General features: G+C 38.7%; 1 protein-coding gene across 1 annotated transcript; it reads left to right on the top strand.

Moving 5' to 3' along the window:
- Positions 1-12325: 12325 nt before the first annotated feature.
- On the top strand, positions 12326-13192 carry LOC126794546 (uncharacterized). The gene has a single exon (XM_050521297.1). The coding sequence runs from the start codon at positions 12326-12328 to the stop codon at positions 13190-13192; it is 867 nt and encodes a 288-aa protein (XP_050377254.1).
- The last annotated feature ends 769 nt before the right edge of the window (positions 13193-13961 follow it).

Raw genomic sequence — 13961 nt, 5'->3', positions numbered from 1 at the left:
ATCACCAACTTTGCCTCCGGTTGTGACACATTAGCCCTTCATGTTCTTGTATAAAATTGTGCCAGACCAATCCTCCAATAGGTGGCTTTGTCTGGGTTGTGTCTCTCTTTTGCAGAGGGTAGCTTCAACACTCGAAAATTTGCGTTAAATAAGTGGTTTTCAAAAGAATAATAGATTGAGATCCAGATCTACATTGTCTAGGAATTTGTGAGAAATGTAGATAGCCCTAGAATATAGTATGCCAATATCGATCAATTACCATCACTGTAATGTGTGCACGAGTTGTTTGTACCAATCAGGTCGGCCTTCAAATTTTTTATTCATCAAAGAATAATTCATTTACTTAAAAAGAATTAGAACGAGTTCAGGATTATAATCCATCATAAATGAAATTAGTCCAACAGATTTCAGAAAATCTGTCTAGAAAATAATAAAATATATAATGTAATACCCTGAATTTTCGGATTTAAAGTTGTATAATTCATGTACATTAATAAGCTTTGTAATTTGAGCAAATTTGCATTTTTACGCATTCTCGTTGATTTTCTTGCGAAACGAAACTGATTTTGGTAATTTAAGTTGAAAAACGTTACGTTTTCTATGGCTCGAGAGTCGATTTTGATTCCGTCGCTCGTCTATGAAAACTCCATTCACGGAAGTTATAGAGCTTGTCGATAGGAGTTCGTGGACATGCGACACACCTTAATCGGACGTTATATGTGAAAGTTATTATCATGAGAACTTGGTTTCCGATCTTGAAACGCTATAAAAAGACATTTTTAGAAACTTTCCAAAATCATAAAATTAACCCCGCAGCTTTCTCTCTCCTCTCCCCCGAGCCTCATTCCGTTGCCGATCTTCTTCACCGGCATCTCCCTCCTCCGACCACAGTGCATGACACCGCCGGTGTCGTTGGGACTGCACAGCCGAGCCGCGTCGATCTGTGGTGGTTACGATCCACCCTGTGCGAAGTTTCAGCCGCGCCCGACGAAGCACAACAACGGCTCCGTCGAACTCGACGTCACCGACGAAGCTGGGGTTCAAGGTTGCGACAACGATTCCTCTCTTCTCCTCCTCGACACAATTCCACCAACAGTGAGCTCAAATCGAGCCGCAGCTACTCCGATCTCCAAATCTCAATCCGGGGACCTACGGCGGTGATTCTGGCGGTTTCCGGCAGGCTTGGGACAAACTGAAGGTATGGTTGTGTCTCTCTCCTTGTGATCTACGTTTTTAATGTTAGAAGTTTGTTGATTTGAGGAGTTTTGGGCGGAGGTGGTGGTGAAGCGCGTGCCGCCGTTTGTCGCGACGCATGGGAGCAGGTGAGGGTGGCAAGGGATCAGTTAACAATCTAGGACGATGTAGGAAGTGAAATGGCAGAGTTTTGGGCCTACGTGAGCCCCACGCGGGGCTACTATGGGCGGCGCGTGAGCGTCACGCGTGGCTGCCGGAGGGTGGCGCATGAAAAGTAAATGCGTGAACAGTAAATTTTTTGAATATTGTTTTACTGATAATGAATCGTCGCTTGCGAATTTTACGTATCGTTTTTCTAAGCACTCTATCATGCTATTAGGTGACCAACGAAATAAGTGAGGGAAAACACTTTCGGTGTCGTGGAAGTTGCACACAGGAAATAAAGTGAGTAAATCTCATTATGACAAGTCAACCATTGGCGGTGACTCATATTTACGATTTTATAAAAAGAGTGAATTGTGATATCTATATAATATAGTGGGTTATGTATGTGTACAAAAAATGGTAAATACGATACATATATATGGATTGGTATATTATATAATGTTACGGTTTTTATTTCCAATGAGATTATATTGTGGTGAATATATTTATATTGTTGTGCAATAGTCGCTTGGTTGTAGTACAATAAACATGTGTTTATTGTTATATTGTATGTGGTTTTAACATTGAGTCTTGTTAAAACGTTTCTGGTATTCTGACGTTGTTGGCAGTAATCGGAACCAAGTCTTGGCCGGGTGTCAATTATGATCATTTAGAGCTATACTCTGTCTACCGGTGTACTGCATGAGGGATAACAGATGGGTTGTCTGGGTCTCATGAGTACCCATGTTTTGAGTGATATTGGGTAATATATGAGTTGCCTAGTGTCTGGAGGCGTACTGCATGAGGGGTAATAGAGGGGTATCTGGGTCTCATTAGTACCCGTGTTTTTATTTGATATTGGGTAAACCGATGAGTTGCCTAATGTCTCATGAGTACACATATTAGACAACAAGATGGGTCGTCCAATGTCTCATGTGTACTCTTATCTTTTAATGTTTTATGTAATATCTCATTTGTATGCGATGTATGTTATAATGTTAGTTTACTCATACGGGTTGAAAAGCTTACCAAGTTTGTGTTTATAATCTCGGTGCACCTATTTGATGATATATGAGATAGTTCTACAAATATGGATTAGCAGATTTATAGGGCTTGCTCTGAAGACTGCTGAAGTTTATTTCTTCTATTTGTGGTGTGGATTGAGTGAATTTTACATTTCCATTTGTCATAATACTTGAAGTATAAACTGGTTATGTATTTTTCAAGTCGACTGAGTCATACTATGAACTTAGTTTCGATACAATATTACTATAAGATGATTTCAATATATTTGAGATTGTTTTAGAGTTTTCGTGGCTTCGATTTCGAGTTTTATCATTTGAAATTTCGGTACTGTGACATATAACAGGCCTAGACTCTGAAACACAAACAGAACATGACAAGATAATGACAATAAGACTAAACTGGCAGCAGCAGGTTGAATTCGAGCATGGTCGATTATGAAGGGGAAGGCGAAGCCAAAACCCTTTTCCGCTAGAACCTCTGACAACTCAAACTGATGAAGCTAGCCCGGCCAAGGAGGCCCAGAACATACACACGAGACAAAAAACGAGAGACAGGGACCCAAGGCCCAAGACGATAGCCACCACGCCGACCAAGCCTTAATCGCATAACGGCCACACCACCTTGCCAAACGTCGGGCAAAGCAAAACCTCAACTAAAAGGCCATTAACCAACCATTAAAGAGGGAAGGCGGAATCAAGAAACCTCCGAGCAAGGTATGAAAGGGAGACGAATTCCAAGCAAATGCCAAGAGCATGTGAGCTTTATTCAACCTGAAAACAAAAGAGATGCCAGAGCCTCTAGAAGCAGAAAAGCTTCTAGATCTAAATCTGATGCAAAAGCGGCAGAGACCAGACGAAGTAACCACCATCACCCAAAATGTTGACCCCAACATAAAGAACCAGCCAGATCCAGAACCGCCCATAGTCGAAGCCAACCCGATCAGGGGCGGATCCAACGCAGGCTTGACTGGGCTGGAGCCCATGTGAGATTTCTGCCCAGAAAAAAAAACTCAACCCTCTATTAAAAAAAACAATTAAACTAATTGATTGTACGAGGTCTCTCTCACTCTCTCAGACGTCTTTCTTTTGTTCTTAAGCTCTTTCCTCTACTCGACTACTTTTCTTTTAAATTATTCAAGCCCGTCACCACCACTCCCTGTCGCCGCGCTGCCGAAGGCCCGACCGCCCGAAGTTCTCTCTGCTCTCATCTACACTTCTACATTTCTATTGTAGAATGACATGTTTAGCTCTTATCCAATTCTCCTCTAAGTTCTTTTAAAATTGAATCAGATACTGATTAAAAAAATTAAATATTGATTATTGAATGATTAGATACTGGAATTTAGTGAGTATATGAGTTTTTTTTTCACTTTGTTGGTTAAACAGATCTTATTAGAAATTTGGAATATGATTATATGAAATTGGGTGTTAGTATATTAGTCTTGTTACTGTCTTACTGAATGACTGAATGAGATTATGATCAGAGATTGAGTATTTTATTTGTTTATTTGGGTTTGTTAAGATTATAGGGAATTAGTGTTGGTGTATGAGTGTGTTAGTTAAACTATCGATTTAGAATTATTGGAAATTTGGTGGTATGTTAGAGAATGGTCGAATGAGATATTGAGTATCTGCCTATTTGAGTTTGTCTCTTAGTCAAGAACTTAAGATTATAGAGAATTAGGGAATGATATGAATATTTAGGTTTAATTGACATTATGAACTTCACACACTCTATGTTGTAAATCTGAAAAAAAAATTTGGCCTTCGGCCAAAGTTATAATTTACCCCATAAAATCTTACATCCGCCCTTAAAATTAGCCCATGTGACATTTTTATACTGAATCCGCCACTGAACCCGATCATATCAAAATTGTCCCGCCGACAATCCACAACCCGAACACGACCTCACTCCTCCTTGTCTCTGACACCTTATCAAGGAGATCAGAGAGAGAAAACTCCCCGACTTTACTGCGACTACTCTAACATCCCTACTCGATCTGAGATGCAGCAGTAAAAAGCACCAGCGGCGGCGGACGGAAGGGGAACAAAGTTTTCTTTTCTAAGGGTTTTTCTTTTGGCGCCTACAAAGGCGCGTGGGAAGTTAACAATTGATAATTTGTGTAAGAAAAAAATAGAAGACCTAGATGTTTCATGTGTAGAGGAGCTGTGAAGCGTAGTTTGCTTCTTCTACAGACGCGTGTATATGCATGGGAGTGATTAAAGACAGGTGGTGCTCACTGCTTTGCTCTTTCTTATGAGTCATTTCCTCCTCATTAAACTTTTTTTTGTTATTTCATCAAATCATTGAGAGATCCCTCTTTCTTTTACCGAAATAAACTACTTTAATGCTCGGTTTTCAGGAATCGAATCACCTCACCAAATCATTGGGAGATTTGGAGTCGTAGTTGTTTACTGAATTTTACTTGGAAGTAGACAGCTGGTGCTCTATATGCTTGGTTCTTGCATTTGAGTAATTGCCCCCAAATCATTGGAGTGGATAACTGAAGTGATATTGGAATTTGGAAATAGAAGTTGGTTATACAACCACTGGAAGGAAGTATGGTCATGACATTTTGGGGGGATCAGATGGGATGTATAAATTGGTTAGATTGAGATGAAAGGATATCATCAAATATAACTTGAGAAATCAGAAGAGAGGAAGAAGATTAAATATTCATGGGATCCATACATGCATGTTTTTCCTCCATATGTACATTCTTACGTACAAATGATTTCTCTTATACACCAATATTAGAGTAGATATAATCTCATTGGCATATGTAATGCTATATTGAATTCGGTTATATATAATCATTATTAGACAACATGATATGTTGGTAAAATCATGTCACATGTGTTAAATCGATAACCAATTTATTGTAGGACTTGTATCCAATGAAAGTACGTTAAAATGAAATTTGGGAATACTTTGCATACATTTTAAGAGAAGCTTTTTTTTTTCGATAACAAGACACTTATTCTAAATTCGTCATTTTGTTACATTCACAACATGATGGTTGTGATTAGATACAGGTTAACGCTTGCATTTATCCTCGGTTCACTCTTGTACTATTAGATGATGTTTGAACTTTCGACTTGTTACTTGTTAGTCCGTTTTTGTGTTTTACATTTATGATTAATGGTCTTTGTACCATATACACTAGATTGTTCCTGCTGAGTATGTTCATCCAGATATACATCTTATCTCTTACTAGATATTACCGTGATGCATGTGGTGTGAGACTGTGAGAGTGTATCAGGACATCATTCTCCTAAATTTTGATTAATTGTATTCGAATCCTAATAAGTAATAAATCCATAACACAAAAGGCACTAACACCTTGTATCAGTCGTGGTTGTGTTGGCAATCTAGTCACAAGGACATTGATGCCGGATTTATCGACCCCATAATAGAGGTTCGATTTCTCTAAAATTGTTTCATGTTCAGAGGAATGAACTTTATAATCCCCCCCCCGGCCCAATATTGTGTAAAATGGAGACACCTTTTGACATTGAATAAACTTCATAATTCAAATCCTGCGCATGCATACATGTGATCCATGGCAGTGTAACTAGCTAGGTCGTCACCTCTGATGAGACCCCGGTCTTCACACATTATGGCTGACATAAATGGCAAAGCACCATTTTTTTTAATTCCCAACCGGCCGGCGGAATCAGATGAGATAATCGGTGGCGTACGTTTGATAATTATTGCATATAGATGCATGGTATGAATATATCATGCGTGAATGTGTGATGCATGCAGCTAGCTAGCATATTATTTAAAACGTGAACAACTGGTAACTGACAGGAGTCAGGCCGATCACGCCTGCATGGCTGCACTACTGCATTACGCAATACGCATAGAAGATTAATTAGCAGCACTACGTACTGCTGGGCGCTAATAATTAATCTTAGATTAAAGGAAGTTTAGATATATCGGTGTGTGTAGAGAGTACTAATGTACTATCTTTTTCTTCACGCCTTCACGGAATGATAAATAGTTTATTCATATGACATGGGCAAAGCAAGCTTATATATTTCCTCAAAATTGACAGTAGTACTATTAGATTAATATGGCAAAGTGAAACTGATCAGAATATCAGATCGTATCAATAATATATAGAGCGAGGGTCACAGGGTGCGTTTGCCATCGTGAAGATGATGGTGTTTGGTTTTTAGGGGAGACAAGGAGCCATAAGGTAGGATATAGATATTCCTCAACCTATCTCGCGCAGATCTGTAGTAATGCATTGGAAATTGCATATATGTTACATATATACTTCGAGTAGTGAACGAAATCTACATAGACACTAGTAAGGGTGTGTAACGACCCCAAAATTTTGAGTATAAAAACTCAAAATTTTAAAGTCGTTAAACACCAAACAATCTCGATGAAATCGAAATCATTTAAAATGCCACAGCGGATCATCTCTGAGTTCAAAATACAACTCAGTCAAACCGATTATTACAACCAAATTATAATTCAACATTATAACAAATGGAAATGTATAATCCTCACAACAACCTCACAAGATAGTCACACAAAATCCTCACACAAACTGGAGATAAATAACTTCAAGTCCTCTGAGCGGTCCGTCAATTCCCGCTAATCCACACCTGCGGAGTTATCCACTACACCATCGAATTGGTGCACCGGGATTGTAAACACAAACCCGGTAAGCTTTACAGCTCGTATGAGTAAAATGAAAATATATAACTCGCATATCAATATATACGAAAATCCACAAATCAAACAAATATAAATGCACTCATGAGTCAGTGGACGGCCCATCTGGTTGTCCCAAAGAAAAAGAAGCGCTCATGAGAAATTAAGTAACCCTTCTGGTTACCTAAATGCATTTATAATACGGGTACCAAGAACGCTGATACACATCTGTTACCCCTCTCGTAATACACCGCCGATATTGGATAGCCACCCGCTACCCAACATCCAAAACAATCTGAGTACCCATGAGCAGATAACCACCCGTTACCTCACATGCAGTACTAAGGCAGACATACTAGAGCTCTAACTGTATCGTAACTTTCGCCCGGCCAAAGGCTAGGTTCAGACTTGCCAAACACGTACAATAATCTCACATCATATTGTACCAAATCAAGTCCGAAGACAAATCAACATTTTAACAATCTCAATGTTAAAATCACGTACAATAATCTCACATCATATTGTACAAATCAAGTCCGAAGACAAATCAACATTTTAACAATCTCAATGTTAAAATCACGTACAATAATCTCACATCATATTGTACAAATCAAAACCACATGCTCGATATATAAATCTCGTCATCAAAATGACATAAATCACGATAACATCATAACAGTATATTATATAGCAAACTATATATATATATATGTACATATTTACCATTTATACAATATATATATAATCCATTATATCATATACATGTCATATTTCATAAACACGTCCGAAGACAAAAACTCGTCCGAAGACAAAACTCATTCGAAAACAAAACTCGTCCGAAGACAAAACGTTTTAACAAACACCATGTTAAAACCACGTACAATAATCACACCTCATATTGTACTAATTAAATCACATGCTCAATATTTAATTCTCGTCATCGAAATGACCAATTCCAATGAATTTATAACAGTATATAATATAGCAAACTATATATATATGTACTTATTACCATTTATACAATATATATGTAATCCACTATATCGTATACATGTCGTAATTCAATATTAAAAACTCTTGTAAAATCTTGAATCTCCGCAAGGGTAGATTCGTAAATATGTGAGATTTTACTCACCTTATCGAGTCGAGCATAATTCCACAATTTCCGAAGATAATTCATTTCCTTGCTTTATAGATCACCTTGAAAAGATAAGAAAAGAATTTAGAAACGTTTCGTAAACCTTTAAATGCCGAAACAGTAATAATCGGTTACTGTTTAGCAATTTTCGGTTTTACGAATTTACTGTTCACGGTTACTATTCACTGTTACGATTCACAGTACTGTTCATGTATTACTGTACAAATACACAATTAATACGTATTTCTATACGTATATATACTATTTGCGTATTTCTGTACGTATACATACTGTTCAAATGTAAATACAATCTCAGTAAATAAAATTTACTAAATTACCTTTTACAAAATTACTTTTTACAATTACTGAAAGTAATTTATATTTACATTTACCGTACGTAAAATTTAATTTACATTTACCGTACGTAAATAAAATTTACATTTACATTTACCGTACGTAAGTAAATTACCAGAATACCCTTCTCGGAATCACTGTTCACGCCGCCGCACGTGGCGGCGCGTGGGGTGCACGCGCCACCTCCGGCAGGCCGCGCGTGGCGCTCATGCGCCACTCACTGTGGCAGCGCGTGGGGCCCACGCGCCGACACCAACCAAGGCGCGGATGACGCCACCGCCGCCCCAAATCTCTCCCCTTCCTTCCTCCGCCCTTCCCACGGCCTCACGCCGCCCCTAGGCTACTCCACGCACTCACACGCGCCGCCTAAGGCGGCAGTGTTCCACACTCCACCTCTACCTCCGATCCTCCTCCAAATCTTCCCCAAATCAATTCAAATCACCACACAATCACACATAAGCATCAAAATCATCATCTCATACCTAGATCGAACGGTGGAGGCTTCGTAAGTCGTCGGAGAGGAACGAATCGCCGATCGTGTCGATTTCTCGTGGAAGGCGTGTGATGGCTCGATTAGGGCTGCAATTACTTGTGGTGGCGTCAGAGGGTGGATAGGGGTGTGGATCGTGTGCTCGCATCGGCGGAGGGCTGGAACCCGTCGCTGCTGAGCTCGGTGAAGTTCGACGATACTTCACGACGACGCTGGAGCTCGTGCCATGCTCGGTGGGACGTCGCATCGGGCTGCTAAGCACCTTGGAGCCGGCGGTGAGGAACACCTCCCTCGGGGGAGAGAGATCGAAGGTGGAAGCCGAGAGAGAGAGGAGGGAAAACGAGAAAGAGAGAGAAAGTGCGAAAGGGAGGCGGGCTGAAGGGAGAGAGAAAGGGTTTCCAATAATGGAAACCCTAATCTGAAAAATGTCTATTTATACTCGTTTCCAAAATCGGAAACTAACTTCCGACGTTAATAACTTTCACGTCCGACGTCTGAATTAAACGCGTGACGTGTCTATGAACGCGTATCAACGAACTCTACAACTTCCGTGAAGAAAGTTTTCTCAAACGATCGACGGAGTAAAAGTCGATATATACGTTGCGGAATCGTAACGTTTTTACTAAATAAACGTTCTGAAACGTTTCCGTCCGAGTTTCGAAATTTTGCAAGCGATCCAAATTTCATTTTATTGAATTTCACAACTTAATAGAAATTAAACAATCCAAAAATCGTTCCGAAAAATCGGGTTATTATAGGGTGGGCCGCTTTCAACTATTCAGACCAAATCTGAAGCGAATTAACTGGTAGCTAAGCACTGAGCACATGCTTATTTTATATTCATGAGACATATACATGATTCTTCATTTCTTCTTGTCGATCTCCCTCCTATTACATGCTATACTAAACATGGCTAGCAGTTTTCTAAAAAAAAAACAAAAAAAAAAAACCATGGCTAGCAGGGTAATTAACTTTTTGCATCGTCAACTTAATTGCCTTATGTTAAATATATGCACGGGACAGTAGGCAGTGCATTGTCTTGAATATGTACATAAAACTAACACAATTGTATACATGCATGCATCTTCTCAATTCATCTCATGCAGTATATATAAGGAATAATATTACTGCAGTTTCAGATCACATTATTCTCTCTGCAGCAACCCAGAAAACTTAATTGCAACTAACTCATTAACAGAGAATAAGGGATTATCAAATTGATCTTTAATCCAAACTTTTCACGTACAAACGCTATGATAAAGGATGAATAATGATACTTAAATTAAGTCGTATAAGAGATATATATTATCTGATCAGAAGACAGAAGAGAATATTTACATATTTCCCATCCATAATTAATTAATATAACTTGAAGTCATGAACAGGTCTACGTTGTCTAGACCCACAAACTAATTAGTATAAATTGAACTTCGAATAAGGTACAGATCGATTACCATTTAACTTTGCCGTCCCATAAGGCCATAATACATGTATAGTTTGCTGAATTATATTTCAAATGCCGCAGGCCGGCAAAGCGTGAAATCTGAGCATGATGAATAGTTTGGTCGACCCAATAAAATATTTTCCTTAAAAAGGAAATTAGGAACTTATATATACTAGTACTAGACACATGCATGCAAATGATCGTTGCAGTCCTTAAACTGAGCTTGATTAACAATTAAGTGCCAATTGTAATGAAACAAATAGAGCATTATCAGCAATTAATCAGTCATGTGGAGACGTGGAGTGACCATGTTCACGTAAAAAAAGAGCACAAGGCTAGGAATTGTACGTGTAGAGGTATTTAAATTTCTTTTGATAACCACATATCATCAACCTAATTGTCAATTCTTTAATCAAAAACGTGCTCTCAATAATAGTTTGGATGAGAGTCTATATTTCTAATCTTATGTCCCTGGGTCCTCCCCGTAATCAAGAATCAAGGAATTTTTATAAGACGAATTAACGAAAGAAATTGAGTTAATAATTATACATGGTACAGTTAACCCCGTTTTATTGAATATGGCCTTCTCAATCATTGAAGGATACCTAAATCCATGTCATGTTAGGTTCAAGCTAGCAATAAACATTTTGTTAGAGCCTCATCAATGCAGATATGCAATGCCATTGTCATGCATGGTGCGGATTCTTTTGGTCTAATGGTCTTTCTCTTATATCTAGCTTTCTTTGAATTCCTACCCAATGTAAAGCATCTTGCCCTATAAATTAAACTTACTTTGGCATTATTGATCATAATTATTCTCCGTTTCCTAGCCAATTTGTACATAGTTAATTAATTATCCAGTTCGCAGATTGTTTAAGTTAAATGGCATATCGTTTGCGGTACCTACAGGTCATTTCAACAGAAGTATTACTCCAATAATTCGGTAAATGGACCGGTAAATTAATATATGCTACTCCAATAATTTGAAGAAAAAGACGGAGAAAATATATTTGACCAATTTGAGTAGGAATCTACTCCAATGATTTAGTGAAATGACTCGGACTAAAAGAGAAACATGCACCTGTCACAAACGCGCACACGCGTCTTCAGAAGCATGCAGCTAGCAACATAGGCTCACAGCTCCTTTACAGATGAAACGGTTTGGTCACCTCTCGCAAAATTAAGGAGACACGAGTACTACAAAGTGATCGTGCACATTTTAATATCAGTACAGATTATGCAATATAATCGACCATGTTGATCTTGGCATTCTAACAACCGAGTATAATTGGTAGATGCTACATTTTCTTAATGCTCCCCATGGATCTAAATCTCAATGATATATCTTGTATCCTTTTGTAAGCAAAAGGGAAATTTTCGGGTTGAAGCTATGGCCTCTTCGATACTGAGACAACCCAACAGGCCAGCTATTGAAGGATGGGTCGCCCACGATTTAAGTAATGTTAATGAAGGGTTAATGTGGCACAAAGGGGGGAAAAGTAGGTGATGACTCTTGAGGTTATTGCCCTAACGAATGCTACCCATCATCAGATTCTGCGGACACCTCATGCTTAATCTAAGACCATTTAGGGTTAAATAAAGAGCAATTATTGATACAGTGTTACCCAATAAGTGACAATGTGGTCTTCTCCCGAGCGATGCCCACTCTGGCTCCACATGCTCTATCTCTATTCTTTGATCTCTCTGTGTGTAACTTCCTATATAAACCTAACTCTGTCATTGTTGAGACCAAGCAACTCAATATTAAGCTCTTGTGAAAACAAAGCTCAAACCCCTAAAAATTTCACTTGAGCATTTCATTATTTTCACTAGGTACTTAGCAGCTTCAGTTAGTTACAAGACTATGGCCTCAAAGTACCAGACCAGATCAATCAGCTTGCCTTCAAGGTCTCACCCAGCAACTGTCAGAGTTGAAGAAGAGCTCAGCAGGCTCCAATCATGGGAGTCAACTTTATGTGCTTCAACATCCGACTCAATCTGCAGAGGCCTATCTGGTCTTCAAGAGCTGTATGATTGTGTTGATGATCTTCTCCAGATGGCATCAACCCAACAGCTACTCTCTCGACACAAACAAGAGAAATGCATGGATGAGTTGTTGGATGGATCAGTGAAGCTTCTAGACGTATGTGGGATCACAAGGGATTTCATGTTACAAGTCAAAGAACATGTCTCTGCTCTTCAATCTGCTCTAAGGCGAAGAAAGGGAGACTCGAGCATTGAGACCAGCATCGCCAACTACACGAGTTTCAGCAAGAAAATGAGGAAGGACGCCAAAAAACTGATCTCACAGTTGAAACAAGCAAACAACAAGATTGTATCAAAACCACTAGAGCAAGATCAGCATCTCGCCGCCGTGATTAGGGTTCTACGGCAAGTTTGTGCAAAGAACATGTCAATTTTCCAATCTCTCTTGGTGTTCTTGGCGTATCCAGTTTCCAAGTCGAGTAAGTGGTCTTTGGTCTCAAAGTTGATGCACAAAGGAGTCGTAGCATGTGAATATCAAGCAGACATTACTGGGCATTTATTGGATGGTGTTAATTCTGCTCTATCCTCACTCTGCAAATCTGCTGGAGTTGAAAACATTCAATTTGCACAAAAGGAATTGGAGGCTTTGGAAGTCTGCCTCGAATGCCTTGAGAGTGGTTTGGAAAGCCTATCTAGGCGTTTGATAAAAAAAAGAGCTTCTCTATTGAACATAATCTCACAATGATTTGTGGATTCTCAAAGGCCACTATTTTTGTTCGAAAATCATCGGAGGCATCCGCATTTTATAAGGATTTCCTTTGGATTACATTTTGATCGAGAGAAATTTGTGATATGTATAGTTACACAGTAAAATTAGTACTATTGATACCTTAGTTATTTCAGAATCATATATATATATATATATATATATTCATGTCTCTTATGTTATCTTCCAAGTGCATCCCTTAATGAGATGTATCAATAAGTTTGCACTTGATTCAATCCTCTTTTCAAACTATTGAACGTACAAATAGCACCCCCACTTCTTAGGATTGTAGCATCAAATTAAGTTAAAGAACGAACAAACTCCGGCCTGCTTGCTCATCATGATCTCCATTTTTCTTGGAATAGAAGGCTAAGCTATTTTGACAAGGTGACCAGGTCGCTTCCCTGTTCTGGAGCACGAAGATGACCTTAATTTGACGTCGATGTTTCATGTTTCCTTTAATTACTTGATCTTGAACTGTGTTATACAAAGCATGACATATCATTTTCAACTCACCCATATCAATTCGTCAAAAAAAAAAAAAACTCACCCATATCAATGAAAAACCTTAGCTATTTCAGATATATCAACAAATTGAAACAAAGAAGCTAGCGAGCCTCGACAACTCTACTACTATAAAGTCGATCAGCACCCTAAATACCACTAAATTACGAACTTCTAAAAATATTCTTTCACATCTCACATTAGCATATAAACAAACATTAGCATATAAACAAACATAAGTTTT

Source organism: Argentina anserina, chromosome 1 (assembly GCF_933775445.1).
Source record: "Argentina anserina chromosome 1, drPotAnse1.1, whole genome shotgun sequence".
Classification (NCBI taxonomy): Eukaryota; Viridiplantae; Streptophyta; class Magnoliopsida; order Rosales; family Rosaceae; genus Argentina; species Argentina anserina.
The sequence above is the reverse complement of the archived record's forward strand: the minus strand, read 5'-3'. Positions and strand labels throughout refer to the sequence as shown.